Source organism: Syngnathus floridae, chromosome 13 (assembly GCF_059516105.1).
Source record: "Syngnathus floridae isolate MCC-2025c chromosome 13, RoL_Sflo_1.0, whole genome shotgun sequence".
Classification (NCBI taxonomy): domain Eukaryota; kingdom Metazoa; phylum Chordata; class Actinopteri; order Syngnathiformes; family Syngnathidae; genus Syngnathus; species Syngnathus floridae.
In genome coordinates, this window is record NC_142425.1 from 10285333 (window position 1) to 10306195 (window position 20863).

The following is a 20863-nucleotide window of genomic DNA, read 5'->3' on the forward strand; positions in this document are numbered from 1 at the left end:
TTTACTTTTTCAAATATACCCACAAGTGTACATTTCCTTCCCACCTGTCTTACTTTTTCCTAGAATCCATTTTGACAGCCATTGTAAAGCTGACGGGCACGTGTAAACTTGTTTTTTTTACGACGCGGGCGGAGAGGAAGTGGGGGAAACATTAGAACTAGCAAAGTAAGCTCTGGAGAGCTTTTCCACTCTGGGTGTGATTCTGGTCCACCGGGCCAGGTGCTGGTGTGAAAACAGACTTCCTCACTCTTCTTGTTTGACAAAATCACCGCAATCTGAAGCCGCGGGGTGACCTTTCAAACCCAGCATAATAGCACCGCGACCGGTGTGGAAAAGTCGAGTATGCTTAAGGAAATTGACAAACAAGACAATCGGAATGACGGCGGAACAGCCCAAAAAGTGGTTAACAAGTCAAATATCACTTTGTTGTATTCGAATGAGCAGGCACAAAGCACTGTTTTTAATTTGCATTGCTGCTGGCGTGAATAGTTTCCATTCTTAATGTTGATAGGTTGCTTCACATTCTCGCTGCTCTTCTCCACAACCACACTCCAGCTCCAACCGCAGCTTAAACCAATGAATGCGCCTTTTGTGATTGAACGTTGCACTTGTGTAACACGTGTGTGTGTGTGTTACACACATTCCAGGTCGTACTCGACATAACGAGACACTGATGGTATGAACACTTTCTGGGTGCGATGATCTAACCAGATAACGAGTGTGAGCGTGCTGTCAGTCAGTCATTGTGTGTGTTGTGTGTGTGTGTGTTTTGTTTTTCAGGCTGTGACACGCTAATATGTAGCACAACCTCAAGAACAGCGTGTCCTCCTGGAACTAATTCTTGCTTTCTCCTTGCATCCATCATTTCCTTACAAGATTATTTTCTCCGTTTTGTAAGACAATAACACAAAGGAAATTGTTGTTCAATGGAAAGTTGCCGTCCTTATTGTTTTCTCACCTCCACTTTTTTTTGGGGAGAATCTCAAATCGACTTCAAGCTTGTCTTTCTCCCTGTCTGCGCAGTTGGCAGCTTATCTGCCCTCAGGTGTTTATCGACACCCCCCATGTCTCTCTCTCGCTCTTTTCTTTGTATCTGTTCCTAGCTCCATCCGCTCATCCTACCATCCGTCCAACCTGTGCCAGCATTCCCTGGTGGCTGTGCCTTGGCAGGCCCGCGGACGGGCATCTCTGCTCATGTTTGTGACACCTGGCTCGGTGCACACTCGGTTGCGGCCGAGCCCACTTTTGTGATGGTGCAGAAGCCCCGCTGGCTTTTTGGCTGCTTTCGCTCCATAGCGCTGATCCTCCAATATTCATACCCAACCCTCCAAAAAAAAAAGAATCTGTTTTATCTGTTGCTGCTGCTATTTCTCCTACGTGAGATGGTTTGTTTTGAAGGAAGTGTGTGCGCCAAACCAATTGTCCTCCTGCAAACAGTTTTTATGTTTACTGAAGATTATTTATGTATTGAAGTAACACTCATACCTCTCGTTGTATAAAAATAAAAAAGCCCGTCTCGTCTTGCCAAAGCTAAAGTCTTCCCAATTGCGAACATGACGTAGCTCCAGCCCCATTATTGTCTTCAGTCAGTTTGGCAAGTGGCTGATTGAATTGTTTCCAGATTGCGAGAGCGTTTGCCAAGTAGGAGACGCTTGCTCGTTTGCAGATGTTTGTTGATTCAAACACACACGGCCTTTGTTAGCCTCTGTTCAGATGATTATCAAGAGCAAAACTATGCGGCCTCGATGCACTCGCAACCAAGCGAGTCCCTCGTGCCTTGCTTTTTATTCCCGTTATGTAGTCAAAAAAAGAGTTGCCTCAAAAGCACAAAGAGGAAAAACTGCCAGTTTAATTTCCACATCCCCGTACACTTCTCCACAAATCCATCCCGACATGATCCATTTTCTTCTATAGTTTGATCATGTGACGCCGCTACAATGCTTTCATAAGATCTTCAAGAAGTCGGCCCATTTCGTGCTCAGCCTAGTTGTTGCTGATGATTATTGAATGTTAAATCCTCTTTAATCCTGCTTTTTATGCCTACTGAAAGAAAAGGCTGCGGGTTCATTTTAGAATGTTTTCTTTGTGCGTGATTATTGATGTCTATTGTGAGATGAAAAGTTACAATGGTTCATTGGGGGGGCATTTAATTTTTACTATGAACAGAGGAACTGATTCAGTGTTACACTAAAATGTGTCATAAATAGCGAAAAAAAATATTCTCGGTATCACTATATTAAAACCCAGTCAGGTTGCTAAATATTGGATTTACTTATGCATAAATCTCTCTACACACACACACACACACTAATAAACGTATGATGTAATTAGTCTGCGTCCTTGCAACTGTGTGCGGCGGCGGCGGCGGCCACAAATACACCGGCTGTGACTGACAGGCCGCCTCATCACACAGATGAGTGTGTGTTGTGTTCCCAACCTCGGCTCGTCGCTCTTTATCGCCGCCTTTTCATGTCCTCTGCTCATCCTTTCGTCATCCCCAGTGGTGGCAAGAAGACGGATCTAGAAAATTAAAGCCAGAAAGTAATGAGGGGAGAGGCCGATAATGGAAAAATTAAAAAGCAGAGCGGCCAAAGGGATGGGAGGGGGGGAGCAAAATAGAGGGATGAGTCAAAGCATAGGGGGAGGTGAGGAAGAGGAGGAGGAAGGCAAGTGGCGTAATCACGACTCCGAGAGCTGTTGTAGGAAAAGAGAGAATGGCTGAGTGAGGTAGGGAGCAAAATGAGGCTAAGGGCACTCAGACAGATCGAATTAGACACACAGTAGAGGCTTTGTGTGCGTGTACGCAGCTGGATGCTAACTAGCTTTGTGGATGTGCAGCAACACAATCGCAAAATGGTTTTAGGACAACAGAATGCATATTTATATGCTTTGTCAAATATATTGTCACCAAATGAACTGACGAGCGAGCGCCATTCACTTCATTTGGAACACCTGCATAATGAAACAACGCCCCAGGTTTGGGGGATTTAAAAAATATGAGGCCCAAATAAATCATTCAAAAAGTTTTCCCGTTATTATCGTGACCTACAATTTTGTTTAATTCAAAACAAAACAAAAACTTTCTGAGAGGAAAATAAAATGTGGTTGCATAAGTGTACACACCCTCTGATTTGGCTGTGGACAGAATGAACCAGTCTCATTCAAATTCATATTAGATCGCATTTAGATTAACCGCAAATGCATTTCAGATTTTCTAGCAGGCTTTTCCTGACATTTATTTTTCATGGTCAAAAAGTTCTGCCTTGTGCAGGTGTACCTACTGAAGTGTCCAGTCAGTGAATAAAGGGGCCAAGACTATAAGAAATATGATGGCTGCTGAAAGGCACACTCAAGCCGTCCCTGTTCCACTCTTGCACCGACACAACCTCATTAGAAGCATGTTTCTTTGATGCGGCGAAGGCTTAATGTGCTGTAAATGTGGATCATATGCTCTGTGTTCATTGTGCACTTTGCCATATGTGATGTGATCGAGTAGCCTCGCTCTCTCGCTCGCTCTCTCGCTCACGCTTGCCATTTCCTCCCATCACAGGCGGAGATTGTGAAGCGTCTCAGTGCCATCTGCGCTCAGATCATCCCTTTCCTCTCTCAAGAGGTGAGTGCGATTCTCGACAGACGACCAGGCACATTTTATCTGGATTTGTTTGGACGGTGCTATATGCAAATCAATTTCATTGTTGACATTTATTTGATTAATCAGATTGAAATCAATATCACGAGGTAGAAGAAAGCAATTTTTCATTTCACTTGACTTTATTATAAGTTAGTAATTCTTTGTGCAGCCAACTCAAATCATCATTGCTCATTGAAATGAATGGAAATGCATTCAATGCGTTTCAGTTATTGATTTTTTTTTTTTTTTTAAGAAAAACTACACTTGAGATTATTGTTCTGTATTAATCCACACAACCGAAACATTTATAGTGAAAATACAACAACTTTCTGTTCATTGCTTTAATCTTAGGCCATTTTTTACAGACTCAACTTTTTGTCCTTGTTTTTTTTTTTTTCCCGCAGCCAATTGACCTTCAAATTAGGTCTGTAGCGAATTCAATATTTTTCTTTCTCTAACCACAGTAGAGAGGTTTGGAGAAAGGTCAAGTTTATAGCGGACCAATCTTTAGTCCTCGCTTGTTATGCACTTGTACATTCTCTAACTTGTTCAGCACATTTTTCCTTGGCCTTCTTCAAGTGCATACAGTTTACTTTGCAGAACATTGTGAGGGGCTTTGTGAGGATTTGGGTCTAAGACTCTCACTTGCCGGTAGCGGCGTATCACCTGCTCTGCTTCCGCATTTGCACTCTTTGTAGCGTGAAAAGCCCTTTCCACTTCAGCTGTGGCTTCTTTCGGATGCTTCTGTGCAATTAGAGCAGGTCTGGAACCTTTAACAACGCTCGAGTGACTTCTGCGGCGTACCCTCGCTCTCGTTCCCCGGTGCGACATAAACTTTCGATGCTCTTGGCAATCCAATGTTGCAAAAAAAACGACAAGGAAAATGTCTCCTTTCCTGCCCTTCACAGAGAAAGGAAAACACTTCCCCCGCTGAGATTCAACTCTTGTTGTATTTTTGGCCCTGAAAACGATGGGATCGTATTCAGACCGCAAGTTCAGAACGCGGTCCACCCACCAAGCCATCTCTGGAGGCTGGTGGCGTCCAAAACTACAGGTGGCTGGCAACGGCCTCAAAGCCGCAGTGTAATCAGAGACAGATTCCACTTTTTTTTTTTTCTGGTTTTACTTCCTTAAACAAAAACGGTTCGCTAGGATGATTTATGCGGGGTGAACTTTGTGCCCTTGTTATGGCCACATTGAGATTGTTATACAATGGGCACCACCACAGTTTCAACAGTTTGGGGTTGCTTGGAAATGTTTTTTTTAAGATAAGAAAAACAGAGAAGACATTGTATTATGGTTTTAAAAAAAGTAGGGATGTACTGATAGTTGGGCTTGAGGAACCTGTTTGGAGGACTCCGTTGCTGCCTGAGCCAAGTTCATCCATTTTTCATCTAACAAAAGTAATGTTTTCCTTAAAGTATTGATGTCTTAGTATCAGAGCTTTTTATTTTAGTCTAACAATCAGTATAAATGTACAGTATTGACACCAAACTGTGGAACCTTTAAACAGTGAAGCACTGTTGTTGTTTTTCCACAATTAAAGTAGTCTGAAATCCTGTCTAGACTTTATTATAAAGTGGTTAAGAAAAAAAAAATCCTTAAAACAGTTCTAAGTTACTCCCAAATTTTTTGGACAGTTGTTTTCATGGAAAACATAAAATTGTCTTTTGAACAAAGTGTCTGAACATCTTCAAAGATGTTAGGAAAATGAAAATTGTGTACACATGTTCAAAATTATGTTGTAGTTTCCCATCCACACATATAAATCTCTACTTTAATAAATCCCACTATATATATTTTGAGCCTGAGCACCACCTCTTGGAATCTCTATTTTTTTATCTTGAGAAGAACTTTGAGTTTCTTAAGTGCCCATTACAACCACTAGGGGGCAACAGGACCTCGCTAGCAAAAATCGCTTTTGTAACAAATTAGCCTTTTTCAGGTCAGGAAGTGCTGGCATTTAGCAATCTGCCCGAGGCCGCGTGTGTGACGCTGCAAACAATGTAAGGCGTTTGCGTGTGCGTGCACAGAATCCAAATCATGTTTCTTTTGGTCCAAGTGTGAGCACGCACTGATGAAGACAGGGGGAGGTCACGGTTCTGTCACTTTGATCAATATTGACAGTGTGTGCGTGCGTGCATGTGTGTGACCGATTACATCGGGACTTTGGATAAACATGCTGGATTTGAGTCTCGTGCAACTTTGAGCAAGTCATGTTGTTTGTGTGTAGCACCAGCAACAGGTGGTGCAAGCGGTGGAGCGGGCCAAGCAGGTCACCATGGCTGAACTCAACGCCATCATCGGGGTGAGTCGCCTCCACGTTCACCACAGTCATTATGTCATTTTGTTGTTTTTATATGCTATCGTTCTTTACTTGCCATTGTCTCCCCCGCCATCACATCATGTTATCCCCCTGCTCACCTTTCCCTTTCTTCTTTTATGATCTCAAATCTGGCTTGATCGTCATCTCCACATCCTTTCCCTTCCCTAATACTTGCTGATGATTCAATTTCCTCCTTTCCCGTCTTAATTTTTTATCCACCATGCCGCCACTCTCTTAATCCCGTAATCTCTTCCACCATCCTATCAACTTGCTCTGGTATGATTTCCTCTCTCGCACTTTTCTTGCTTCCATAATAATCTCCTGCTCCCCTCCCTCCCCCCTCCCTCTTGTATTTCCCCTGTGGCCACAGCAGCAGCAGCTCCAGCACCTGTCCCACCACGCCCCAGGTATCCCCCTGACGCCGCACCCGTCCGGATTGTCTCTGGGCGCGGGGGGCTCTGGGCTCCTGGCGTTGACGGGGGCCTTGGGGGTGTCCGCCCACCTCGCCGCCAAGGACGAGCGCAACCACCTTGACCCGGAACATCTCCGAGGTACTTGCATGTATTTTGCTTTGTCATCGTTTAATGTTTCGTTTGCCAATGAACCAAATTGACAAGAGCGCTATCGTCCCCAAGCAAACCTCGTTTGAACTATTCTAGATTGCCGGGCACTGTGCGGCAGAAGCTTGTACGCGTGAACTTTCCTTCACCTCCCCGCCATTGCTTATCTGTTTCCGGCTCCGTGCCAAGAGCCTCATGAATAAAACCAGGGCTGGAAAGATTTTTTATTTTAAGGAGGAGAAAAAGAGCTGTTTGTGTCCAATCACTATTCTCCAATGGCCGGATGGACATCACTATCATTTTCCAACAAAAGGAGCTGTCGTAACCTTGGCTGACTATGGTTGCCAACATCAGCACTGACGTCAACCTTTTTTCTGCTCATCCCTCTTATCTTCCTTTTTTCCCTCTTCTTTTCATGTTTCCCCTGGCCCAATCCCAGAGGGAGCACCCAGCAGGGTAAGTACTTGTGTGTGATGTGCACGCCAAACTGTGTGTTGCCACAGCTGTAAAATTTTGTCTCAAAAACAAAGCGATGGTCTACCTTAAATCATTTAATCATCGATTAATTAAAATACAAATTCATTTTTGCTGTGATTTGGCCACTTGTTAAAATCCTGCCAAACTTCCGCCGGTGTGATTTCTTTTTTTTGCGTTTCCAAAATCCCCCAAAGTGGGCAAAAAAAAAAAGAATGAGTCAATTTCAAGAATGCAAGTATTGCATTTGCCGAGCCTTTGCTCCGCTTTTTATGTCGGAACAAAAAAGCTCTCAGCTCCCCGCCGTCTGTGCATTAGTGAATTGCTAAATATAAAGTGTGGGAATTAAAGCGGCAGCGAATGGTGAGCTCAATTAACATTTGCGTTGGACATGGAGGGGAGTTGAGCTCCATTGTATTATTCCTCCTCTCCTCCTTCCTGTCCTCCTGGTGGGCTCCTTCCTTTGCTGTGATGATGATGCACCTCCCCGGGACTAGAAATAGAGCCCCCCCCCCTCACGAAATGAACTCTGGCTGCCCAAACAACCCGACGCTTTGATCGGCTCTTCTGAGAGGGCCGGATTGTAAATATGCTTGCGCCGCCTCATAATGAGAGCCGTACCTCACATGAGATCTGACACGTGAAGGCCACACAACTCATTATTTTTATCCAAGCAGCCCAATTCACATTTACATCTTACATCTATCTGTTCAAAAAAATTGTTGTTATGGAGGTGCTGGGAAAAACTTGACGACTTCAATTTCCTGTTGTGATGTCCCTTTTGCAGAGTAAGTCGGCATCGTCGACAGACAGTCAGCCCCCGGAGGAGCGTCAGGGGCCATCGGGCGGTTACGCCTCCTCGCAGGGAGGGGCGGAGGCCAAGAGGAGACGCTGCGAGGACAAAGAGCCCCTCGCGCCGCACTCATATGTACGTGCTCGCTTCATTTCTCTCCTTTCACCTTTCATCACTTCTCCATCTTTTTATTTTTCTGACTGATTTCTCATATTGTGATTTATTTATTTTTTTGATTCCCCTTACCTCCTTTTGATTTTCAATTTGAGGACCCGACTGCGGCAATCGTCTGCGCGTTAATTAGGTTGCTGATGTCACTCATCACCGATGTCAATGAGGAGTATCGGGCCCCGGTGCTATCAAAGCTCGGTTGCCATGGCAACTAAGTGCCATCATTCTCGCCTTGGAAAGTAGGGAGCGAGAGTGAGAGAGGAAGATGTCTAGTGGGAAAGTAGACCCAAAAAAAAAAATGCGGGCTGATGGAGAAAGAGCAACTCGTGTGTGTGCGCACAATCAATGGAGCGCTCGCGTGGCAGCAGATATTTGGTGCCGAATGTCACCGTGTCCGAGTGTGCATGCTAGACTGACAGTGGCCAAGAGATATTGACATATCGATCGGTGCACGTGCAAGCTCCTTGGGTGTGAGTCAAGCATAAGGTATCTCTTGGGTGTCCCTGAGGAAAAGTCCGAGCAAATATTGTCTTTTCTTGCTTGCAGGACAGCGATGGTGATAAAAGTGAGGACAATCTGGTGGTGGACGTGTCCAATGAGGTTGGTTTACCTGTCTCAGTTTTTACCAACCTTGTCACACCATTAAGAGCAATTTCATGAAATTGTACTAAAAAAAAATAGTAAAAAGTATCCTGTTAATTTACAGCACTTAATTGGCCATAAAGCATTTTTTTAAAGTTTTTGTGATAAATCTGTTCCAAAAAATCAGACTAAAACCAAATAGAAAACATGAGCCCCCTCATAATCAGAAATGGAATGAAGACTGTTAACTGGTTCCCAGACACACAAAAAAAGTCCCGAAATCCTGCAATCATGCTGGACAAAAGCTATAAATTTAGCGAGTTAGCGCTTATTTTCTGTTGTAATTGGAAATGTGAGCACTTAATCCATCCCTAGAGACTCGTCCCTTTGTCCTCTGCGGATCCGTTCACGTGTCTTGTGCATTTTATCTGTAACAAGGCCCCAAGTCACATAAACCTTGTGACACCATGTCACAAGCTACATACGTGAAATACGCGTGTGGCGTGATGATGGCGTGATGATGGCGTGATGATGGCGTGAGCGCTGAAAATCAACATGGCCGCCCTAATTGGATCAAACCTCTCTCATCCATCACCCGTGTGTGTCAATCATCCAAGCCGCCTCGTGCTTCTTTCGACCTTCAGAAATGTGAATGTTTACCAGTCACGTAACGCCGTAAACACATTTTGTAATAGCTTGACAAATAAGCCTCGTTAGGGTGTAATGGAATTCTTGAGCGTTGTCGAATTAGTTATTTATCCTTATTGGTTTTTTAATACATTTCTGACACAGCTGATTAATTCCGTAATTAACTCATATGACACAAATCACATTTATTGTTCCATAAAATTACAAGCGACGCGTCCAGATAATTGTTGGTCCAGAAAATGAGAGTTCATTTGATTCTCTTTTGACCAGCTCAATATTTCTTTCAATATTCCTCCTCCCCTGCTCATTACAGTCTGCTTCATTCAACTAATCCTTAAAATGCATCTCCCAGTGAGCACTATGGTGTTTTTTTGTTTTTTTTTTAATCTAAAATCTTTGTATTTTCATGTGACTCAATAAAGCACAAGCGCTCCCTTGTTGGCACAAAAGTAGACAATTGTGTGTAATAACAGAGACAGTGAGGGGAGGGGCGGGGCTTCTTTGTAGTTGCTGACCCGGTGAGAAGTGCTAAGTTAAGCACAGGGTAAAGACTGTCGAGGGTGGGGAGGCAGTGGCGTTTTCGGCTAAAGTGATGAAAGCATCCCGGAATAGCCGACATCATCATCATCTATTCTCCGCAGCAGGACGATATGTGCTGTTGTGCACTGCCGAGTCATCATAATATGCTGAGTCGCCTGAAATCACCTTGTGGTCACCACGGTGCCAACATGTGCTTGGAATGAAGCCATGCTTGACTGAGAGTATTCATGTGAAATGAAATTATCTTTGTTGTTTTTTTTAATCAGGAGCCTAATTCCCCAGTTGGCACTCCACCACATTCTCCCCGTGGGAACGGTTTGGACCGAGCCCCTGCCTTAAGGAAAGAGCTCCCGGGTTCCTCGGGCCCCGCAGAGCCACCCTCCACCCCCAATCCGTGCAGTCCCGCTCCGGGCAAGGCCAAGGATCCCACACAGGTAAAAAAAAAACTTGTTTACTGTCCATTCCATCTAATTTCATGTAAAGTTCCAGTTTCCCCCCATAAGTGATATTCTGAAATTCTTATTAATAACCCACAGATGGACAAGTCCCAGTCGCCCTTGTCCAAGTCCAGCACCCCGTCGCCGTCGCACCGCGAGGCCCTCACCCCGGGAGCGCCCGGTCCAAGCACTTCCTGCCTTCGCCTGGTTAGCAAAGCGGCGTCTGCTGCCGACCCCCTCGGTGAGACCTCATCTTGCAGCTTGAAATGTGAAAATATGATTGTGGTGGAAAATTGAATGCGGTTCAGTTGTTCGGATCAAAATTGTGTGCTTGTGTTCTTATCAGCCCTGCTGTGACCGTGCTTGTATGTTATGTCTTGTCCTCCCTCCCACCCTCGTTTCCTTTCCTCTCCTCCTTCTCCTCACTTTCCCAGCACTCCGCAGCCCCATGTCTGTGCCGGCCGGTTCGTACCCTGCTCACTTTGGCGTGGTGTCCCACGCAGGGCTGAACGGGGAGCTGGCCAGTCCCGGAGGCTTTGGCGGGGCTCTGACGCTCTCGCCCCAAATCAGCGCAGCCGCCAGCGCCTACGCTCGAAGCCCCATGGTGAGCCGCGTCATCTGTCCACGTCCGTGTTTGATTTATAACCTGCTGTTTGATATGAAAGGCTCAATGGTTTGCTGGTGTAGTTTATCAGGCAGTGACTCTGTTGTGACAGTTAAAAGAAGTTTGCCATTGCTGACAGAATGCTAATGTGATAACAATGTCTCAAGTCTTGTTTGTTTGTTTGTTTGTTTGTTTGTAGGTGGCTTATGACTCTCGATCTCACCTGAGGGCCCCGGGCCTGTCGTCCTCTCTGCCTGGCTCATCTGGCGGCAAGCCGTGAGTTTTTTTTTTCTTTTTCACACCCACACAGTCATCAAGAGTTGAATTAAAAGATAAAAACGTACCCAATTTTTTAAATACTGGCACAGGGCTTATTCGTTCCACGTGAGCGCAGACGGCCAGATGCAGCCGGTGCCCTTTCCTCCCGACGCGCTGCTGGGCCCGGGCATCCCTCGCCACGCGCGGCAGATCCACAGCCTGAGCCACGGCGAGGTGGTGTGCGCCGTCACCATCAGCACCTCCACGCGCCACGTCTACACGGGGGGCAAAGGTTGCGTCAAGGTCTGGGACATCAGCCAGCCGAGCAGCAAGAGTCCCATGGCGCAGCTCGACTGCCTGGTCTGTCCTCTTCACAAAACACAACATATTAAGAAATGCAAAAGTGTGATCACGTGATGCATTTCCCTCATCCTCTTGTTCAATCAGAACCGCGATAACTACATCCGCTCCTGTAAGATCCTACCCGACGGGCGCACGTTGATCGTGGGCGGCGAGGCCAGCACGCTGTCCATCTGGGACTTGGCCACGCCCACTCCTCGCATCAAAGCCGAGCTGACGTCGTCGGCGCCCGCCTGCTACGCTCTGGCCATCTCGCCCGACAACAAGGTGTGCTTCTCCTGCTGCAGCGACGGCAACATCGTTGTCTGGGACCTGCACAACCAGACGCTCGTCAGGTAGCGTGAACAAACTGGAAGGAGTTTGAGAAGATTATCGTTACTGTCGCTGATGAAGTTGTCTGCTGCCACAGACAGTTCCAGGGCCACACGGACGGAGCGAGTTGCATCGACATCTCCAACGACGGCACCAAGCTGTGGACGGGAGGACTGGACAACACGGTGCGCTGCTGGGACCTGAGGGAGGGACGCCAGCTGCAGCAGCACGACTTCACCTCACAGGTTGCCGAGCACACGCAAACACGGATACATGAAGCAATTACGCGGCACCCGGTGTGACATCAAGAGGTGTTTTATTCATGCATGAAGAAGAGAAATTGCCTTGGGCAGACATAGATATACAGGATGCACATCTTGACACGGCCGGTGAACATGAGCAGATAATTATTGACACTTACTCGGATGAGAGAGTGCAAAATGCCGATTCATCAAGTTCTACTTTGATGACCAAATGTGTCCCTTGAGCCGAAAAGACGTGCACACATGCAGAACTCCAACACACAGTTACCGGGTGCCAAGCAATAGCAGCAAAAAAAAAAGTAAAGTGTGGAGATATGAAAGCTAAAGGGCAAAAACAGGAGAAGATGTCAGGAAATGAGGGATGAGGGTGAGGCAGAGATAAGCGCGATGAAAGAAGGCCAACATGACACGAGCAGGAGAACAATGCAGGGAGGAGAGAAATACGGGAGATTGTGCAAAGATAAGACCAGAACGTGATAAGAAATGATGGATGGAAAAGTCAACGGCTAGGTCGTGTGCTGCGTTTGAACCGCCTGCAGATCTTCTCGCTGGGTTACTGTCCGACGGGCGAGTGGCTGGCGGTGGGGATGGAGAGCAGTAACGTGGAAGTCCTGCACGTGTCCAAGCCCGACAAGTACCAGTTGCACCTTCACGAGAGCTGCGTCCTCTCCCTCAAGTTCGCCTACTGCGGTGAGCACTTTGAGCTTTTAGTTCAAAACCAGAAGAAACTTGATCCCTGAGAGCAGCATCCAAATTCTCTCCTTCCTTTCTGTTTTTGGTTTGCTTTCAGGCAAATGGTTTGTAAGCACAGGCAAAGACAACTTGCTGAATGCGTGGAGGACCCCGTACGGAGCCAGCATCTTTCAGGTGACTTTTCTCATTTAAGTCCTTTTTTAGTTTAAAAGCTGCAAATTGGGGCCACACGCAAACTTTTCACCTTCATTAACCATCTGTCCAAAACTTCCCGTTGGACCGACGTCTGTGTTGTACGACTTGGATGTCCTTCAAACTTTCCACTCAAGGTGTTGTTTTTGTTCCCTTCTGTGTCACAACAAGCACATTATTGATTTGGAGCTGAATTCTTAGCCAAGATGGAGAGGTCATACTGTGCCTGAAGGTCATGAGTGTTCTGTTGGAGCCGCTAGCCACCATGTTACACGGCACGACCGCTATTGACGTTAGCGGCTAATGAGCCTCGAGAGAGAGCCTTGTGTGATGAGACAGCGTGTGTTTATCATGTGATTGAATTGCAAATGCATCTTGAGTATTTGATGAGTCACATCTCTCTCTCTCTCTCTCTTTGTGGGTGTCCCTCGCCCTCATCCAGTCCAAGGAGTCATCGTCAGTATTGAGCTGCGACGTGTCCCCGGACGACAAGTACATCGTGACCGGCTCGGGGGACAAGAAGGCCACGGTGTATGAAGTAGTCTACTGAGATTCTGGTTCCCCTTGACCGCTCGCTCATCCCATAATACCACGGAAGCCTCCTCCTTCCACCTTTACAGCAAGAATGGGCAGTGGAGCAGGCAAGAGAAGTCAGACAGAAATCAAAAGGGAGATGAGGCACTATTTATGGATGAACCTAAAATGCACGTTGCTTGAGCGAATAACAGTAAACTGGTTCAGTGTCCAAAAAATTTGAATCTTAAAGTCAGCCCAGCGAATCACATTTTCATTTTACAGGCTGCCATTTTGCTTTTTGTCCTGAGGCAAAATTTTAAGTATAAATGAGCGTCTGCTACATAACCGCTCGTTTTGGCCATTCATGAAATGCAACAACCAGTTAAACACGTAAATATGAATTGAAAACATGCACAAAGAGCTGCTGGAGGCCACAACTCACATCTAAATACTCACGTAGACGAATTTGACTTGTCACGATACTCAACTAGACACACATTCAACACCTATACTAAAGTACAATATGTAACAAACTTGATTCCATCTTTTTTTCTGAAATTAAATTCAGCTGAAGCGGTTAGTGCATACTAGGTTCATCCTGAATTTCTACCCGAAAGCCAAGAGAGCGCGAGCGAGAGAGAATGTAAATGAAAAGGAGGCGGCTGCCTAATGAGGGCTGTTTCCTGATTAAGAGCTCAGCAGAGCAAGGGTAGCCCCTCACACCTCCCACCCCCAGAGGAGCACTGATAGAGCGCACCGTCGTTTCATTAGGCACGCGCACACACGCGCACACAAGGGAAGCTGTAATGAGGCCCACGCCACGCCGCCGCACGCTCTGCCCGCCGAGAGGTGTCACAAAGCATGGGAAGCGCCCACGTCACCCCGGGAGGGGGGGGGTTGAGTGGGGGACATGACTCCCCCCTCCTATCAGAAAAGACACAGCCAATTAAACAGCCTCCTTGCTTATTATCTCTGATTTCCTTCTGACGACGTCTAATGCGCGCCACTCTGTTCTCCTGTCAGCCAACAGAGGGCCCCACTAGTGTGCCCCCCCCCCCCCACACACACACACATACTAATGCTCCCCTCACATTTCCCTTCAGATATTACGCAACAAGTTTTGCATTCATATGATTGCTGATTTTGTACTTCTTTCAAGGCTATTCTGTCCACTGTCCTTCATTTTGAATGCCTGTCTATAGTATTCAAGGTTGCCTGTAACAGATGTGTCAAATCTAAATGTGACTTTTTTTAAGCAAAGGTGATAGGCAGCATCAACAAAGCCACTTGCCCTTAAAGTACATTTCATTGTGTTAATTTCTTTTCATGACAATCTAGGAAGATTTTGCACAAAAGCTGTCATTTCCTCTCAGAATAATTGGAATTGGGCCAAAATGTGAAAAATAGAGAAGGCAGAACCGCTATTGATGCTACCAAGCACACCAAAGGGAAGAAATACAGTTCAGACTGTAAATTGTAAAGATTCAGGTATTTTCTGTGTAGGCATAAGACTATGTTGGCGAATCTAGGAAAACAAAATATTGCCTTTTTGTGCAATGATCTATTAAATTTTCATGCGACAACGGTAGCAATCAATTGGGAACGCAGGCCTGTTGCACTGATGTTCTTTGTTTTTTTAATAGTTTTTATTTTAGTTTGAAAATACACAGCACAGGAGTTGGAAGTGTGGACCATGTTGATGCTTTTGCCTTTCCGCCTGTCAGCCACAACACTAATTCTCTCCTTATTACACACACGCAGCTGTATGTATGTATGTACAGTACATGTATGTTTGATTACCATGCATTTGTTTGTTTTTTCTTGTTACAATTCACAAGCTGCTGTACAGTTGGCTTTTCTTTAAAAGGCCGAGCAGGCTTTGTCCCACCGCGTTGTCTTTCCTTCCATGTGCTGTATAAACGAACTGATGCTAATGTAAAAATGTGTGCAAAATAAACAATGTTCATGTCTTTGTTTTTTTTTTTCAAACACACATACAAACACACTGTACACCGCACAGACACACACACACAAACAGATACACACACGCACACACACATAGGTTCATTCATTCATGCATACATTAATGCATACATGCATTCATACATGCATACATTCATGCATTCATACATACAAACATTCATGCATACATTCATTCATTCATACATACATGCATACATTCATTCATATACAAACATTCACACATTAGTGATGTGCATTCCAGTTCTTTTAAGTGAACTGAACCTTTAGAATCTTGGAAAACATGTTGGAACGCGGCCGAGAGGACTAGAGCTTGACACCTGTGACCTTTGACCATGATATTTCCCTAATAAAGTGGCCTCTTATTAGGTACACTTGAAAATGGCGGTGTACCTAATCAAGTGTCCGTGTGGTTCCCTCGTTAAGTGCACCTGCGTGAAAAGTTTTAGCTACTTTTGGACGTGAAAGTGGCTAAAACTTTTTACGCAGGTGCGCTTAACGAGGGTCACTTGGAAAACATGTTGGAACGCGGCCGAGAGGACTAGAGCTTGACTCCTGCAACCTTTGACCATGATATTTCCCTAATAAAGTGGCCTGGTATCAGGTACACTTAAAAATGGCGGTGTACCTAATGGAGTGTCCGTGTGGTTCCCTCGTTAAGTGCAGGTGCGTGAAAACTTTTAGCTCCTTTTGGACGTGAAAGTGGCTAAAACTTTTCACGCAGGTGCGCTTAACGAGGGTCACTTGGAAAACATGTTGGAACGCGGCCGAGAGGATTAGAGCTTGACTCCTGCGACCTTTGACCATGATATTTCCCTAATAAAGTGGGCTGGTATTAGGCACACTTGAAAATGGCGGTGTACCTAATGGAGTGTCCGTGTGGTTCCCTCGTTAAGTGCAGGTGCGTGAAAACTTTTAGCTCCTTTTGGACGTGAAAGTGGCTAAAACTTTTCACGCAGGTGCGCTTAACGAGGGTCACTTGGAAAACATGTTGGAACGCGGCCGAGAGGACTAGAGCTTGACTCCTGCGACCTTTGACCATGATATTTCCCTAATAAAGTGGCCTGGTATTAGGCACACTTGAAAATGGCGGTGTACCTAATGGAGTGTCCGTGTGGTTCCCTCGTTAAGTGCAGGTGCGTGAAAACTTTTAGCTCCTTTTGGACGTGAAAGTGGCTAAAACTTTTCACGCAGGTGCGCTTAACGAGGGTCACTTGGAAAACATGTTGGAACGCGGCCGAGAGGACTAGAGCTTGACTCCTGCGACCTTTGACCATGATATTTCCCTAATAAAGTGGCCTGTTATTAGGTACACTTGAAAATGGCGGTGTACCTAATGGAGTGTCCGTGTGGTTCCCTCGTTAAGTGCAGGTGCGTGAAAACTTTTAGCTCCTTTTGGACGTGAAAGTGGCTAAAACTTTTCACGCAGGTGCGCTTAACGAGGGTCACTTGGAAAACATGTTGGAACGCGGCCGAGAGGACTAGAGCTTGACTCCTGCGACCTTTGACCATGATATTTCCCTAATAAAGTGGCCTGGTATTAGGTACACTTAAAAATGGCGGTGTACCTAATGTAGTGTCCGTGTGGTTCGCTCGTTAAGTGCAGGTGCGTGAAAACTTTTAGCTCCTTTTGGACGTGAAAGTGGCTAAAACTTTTCACGCAGGTGCGCTTAACGAGGGTCACTTGGAAAACATGTTGGAACGCGGCCGAGAGGACTAGAGCTTGACTCCTGTGACCTTTGACCATGATATTTCCCTAATAAAGTGGCCTGGTATTAGGTACACTTAAAAATGGCGGTGTACCTAATGGAGTGTCCGTGTGGTTCGCTCGTTAAGTGCAGGTGCGTGAAAACTTTTAGCTCCTTTTGGACGTGAAAGTGGCTAAAACTTTTCACGCAGGTGCGCTTAACGAGGGTCACTTGGAAAACATGTTGGAACGCGGCCGAGAGGACTAGAGCTTGACTCCTGCGACCTTTGACCATGATATTTCCCTAATAAAGTGGCCTGGTATTAGGTACACTTAAAAATGGCGGTGTACCTAATGGAGTGTCCGTGTGGTTCCCTCGTTAAGTGCAGGTGCGTGAAAACTTTTAGCTCCTTTTGGACATGAAAGTGGCTAAAACTTTTCACGCAGGTGCGCTTAACGAGGGTCACTTGGAAAACATGTTGGAACGCGGCCCCTTGAGGACCGGAGGTTGACACCCCTGGTTTAAGTGAAACTTAACTCTTTATTTTGGGGGACACCAACACATATTACACGACATAAAACACATACATAGTCATATAAAGCAGTTAACCAAATGTCAGATTTTTGTTTTCATGCCCAAAAAAATAAAAACAAGGAATAAAACACCAGACAAGTTTTAACAGGTTTTAATGTTTATTAAAATAATAATAATAAACAAACATACATACATACATACACACATACATACACACATGCATACACACACAAACATTCTACATTCATACATTCACACATTCATACATTTACACATGCAAACATTCATACATTCAAACATTCACACATTCACACATACAAATACTCTACGTTCACAGATTCAAACATTCACACATTCAAACATTCACACATTCACACATACAAACATTCTACATTCACATATACAAATACTCTACGTTCACAGATTCAAACATTCACACATTCAAACATTCACACATTCAAACATTTACACATTCAAACATTCACACATTCAAACATTCTACATTCACACATTCAAACATTCACACATTCTACATTGACACATTCAAACATTCACACATTCTACATTCACACATTCAAACATTCAAACATTCAAACATTCACACATACAAACATTCACACATACAAACATTCACACATACAAACATTCACACATACAAACATTCACACATACAAACATTCACACATTCAAACATTCACACATTCAAACATTCACACATTCAAACATTCACACATTCAAACATTCACACATACAAACATTCACACATACAAACATTCTACATTCATACATTCACACATGCAAACATTCACACATGCAAACATTCACACATGCAAACATTCACACATGCAAACATTCACACATGCAAACATTCACACATTCAAACATTCACACATTCAAAGATTCACACATTCACCCATTCAAACAATCACACATTCAAACATTCACACATACAAACATTCACACATACAAACATTCACACATTCAAACATTCTACATTCATACATTCACACATGCAAACATTCACACATGCAAACATTCACACATGCAAACATTCACACATGCAAACATTCACACATGCAAACATTCACACATGCAAACATTCACACATGCAAACATTCACACATTCAAACATTCACACATTCAAACATTCACACATTCAAACATTCACACATTCACACATTCAAACATTCACACATTCAAACATTCACACATTCAAACATTCACACATTCAAACATTCACACATTCAAAACATTCACACATACAAACATTCACACAAACATTCTACAAACATTCATACATAAACATTCTATAATCATACATACATTCATACAATAATTCATACATACAAACATTGATACATACAATCATTCATACAAACATTCACACATACAAACATTCACACGTACAAACATTCATACATAGATACATTGATACATACATTCATACATACAAACATTGATACATACAAACATTCATACATACAAACACTGAGACATACATACAATCATTCATACATACATTCATACATACATACATTCACACATACAAACATTCACACGTACAATCATTCACACATACATACATACATACAATCATTCATACATACAAACATTCACACATACAAACATTCATACATAGATACATTCATACATACGAACATTCATACATACATTCATACATACAAACATTCACACGTACAAACATTAACACATACAAACATTCATACATACAAACATACAATCATTCACACATTCAAACATTCACACATTCAAACATTCACACATTCAAACATTCACACATTCAAACATTCACACGTACAAACATTCACACGTACAAACATTCACACGTACAAACATTCACACATACAAACATTCACACATACAAACATTCACACATACAAACATTCACACATACATTCATACATACAAACATTCATACATACAAACATTCATACATACATACAATCATTCATACATTCAAACATTCACACATTCACACATTCAAACATTCAAACATTCACACATTCACACATTCAAACATTCACACATTCAAACATTCACACATTCAAACATTCACACATTCAAACATTCACACATTCAAACATTCACACATACAAACATTCACACATACAAACATTCACACATACAAACATACATTCATACATACAAACATTCACACATACAAACATTCATACATACAAACATTCATACATACAAACATTCACACGTACAAACATTGACACAAACATTCATACATACAAACATACATTCATACATACAAACATTCACACATACAAACATTCATACATACAAACATTCATACATACAAACATTCATACATACATACAATCATTCATACATACATACATACAAACACTCACACATACAAACATTCACACATACAAACATTCACACGTACAAACATTGACACAAACATTCATACATACAAACATACAATCATTCATACATGCAAACGTTCATACTACATGCAAACATTCACACATACAAACATTCACACGTACAAACATTCACACATACATTCATACATACATTCATACATACAAACATTCACACATACAAACATTCACACGTACAAACATTAACACATACAAGCATTCATACATACAAACATACAATCATTCATACATGCAAACATTCATACATACAAACACTGAGACATACATACAATCATTCATACATACATTCATACATACAAACATTCACACATACAAACATTCACACGTACAAACATTAACACATACAAACATTCATACATACAAACATACAATCATTCATACATGCAAACATTCATACATACATACAATCATTCATGCATACATTCATACATACAAACATTCACACATACAAACATTCACACATACATACATACATTCATACATACATACATACAAACATTCACACATACATTCACACGTACAAACATTGACACAAACATTCATACATACAATCATTCATACATGCAAACGTTCATACTACATGCAAACATTCATACATGCAAACATTCATACATGCAAACATTCATACTACATGCAAACATTCATACTACATGCAAACGTTCATACTACATGCAAACATTCATACATGCAAACATTCATACTACATGCAAACGTTCATACTACATGCAAACGTTCATACTACATGCAAACGTCCGTACATGCAAACATTGATACATACATGCAAACCGTTCATACCGACCGACCTACCTACCTACATATTCATCCACCTCCACTTTGCTGCCCTCAGCAGAAACTTCACTTACCTTAAACATAGTTTAACACAG

The 20863-nt window shown here is 43.5% G+C and overlaps 1 protein-coding gene across 6 annotated transcripts in view; it reads left to right on the forward strand.

Annotated features, from left to right (window-relative positions):
• Positions 1 to 15330, forward strand: part of tle2b (TLE family member 2, transcriptional corepressor b) — a 36966-nt gene extending 21636 nt beyond the window's left edge. For 4 of the 6 annotated variants that reach the window (XM_088393521.1, XM_088393518.1, XM_088393517.1 and 1 more), the window contains 16 exons: positions 3551 to 3613; positions 5865 to 5939; positions 6328 to 6508; positions 6957 to 6973; positions 7779 to 7919; positions 8502 to 8555; positions 9992 to 10159; positions 10262 to 10403; positions 10597 to 10766; positions 10966 to 11042; positions 11135 to 11384; positions 11472 to 11719; positions 11794 to 11941; positions 12499 to 12649; positions 12750 to 12826; positions 13287 to 15330. In XM_088393521.1, coding sequence (XP_088249647.1) covers positions 3551 to 3613; positions 5865 to 5939; positions 6328 to 6508; positions 6957 to 6973; positions 7779 to 7919; positions 8502 to 8555; positions 9992 to 10159; positions 10262 to 10403; positions 10597 to 10766; positions 10966 to 11042; positions 11135 to 11384; positions 11472 to 11719; positions 11794 to 11941; positions 12499 to 12649; positions 12750 to 12826; positions 13287 to 13394 — 2070 coding nt within the window. In that variant the 3' untranslated portion in view covers positions 13395 to 15330. The remainder of the gene's footprint in view (positions 1 to 3550; positions 3614 to 5864; positions 5940 to 6327; positions 6509 to 6956; positions 6974 to 7778; positions 7920 to 8501; positions 8556 to 9991; positions 10160 to 10261; positions 10404 to 10596; positions 10767 to 10965; positions 11043 to 11134; positions 11385 to 11471; positions 11720 to 11793; positions 11942 to 12498; positions 12650 to 12749; positions 12827 to 13286) is intronic. The other 2 variants (XM_088393523.1, XM_088393522.1) reach the window with 2 other exon arrangements.
• The last annotated feature ends 5533 nt before the right edge of the window (positions 15331 to 20863 follow it).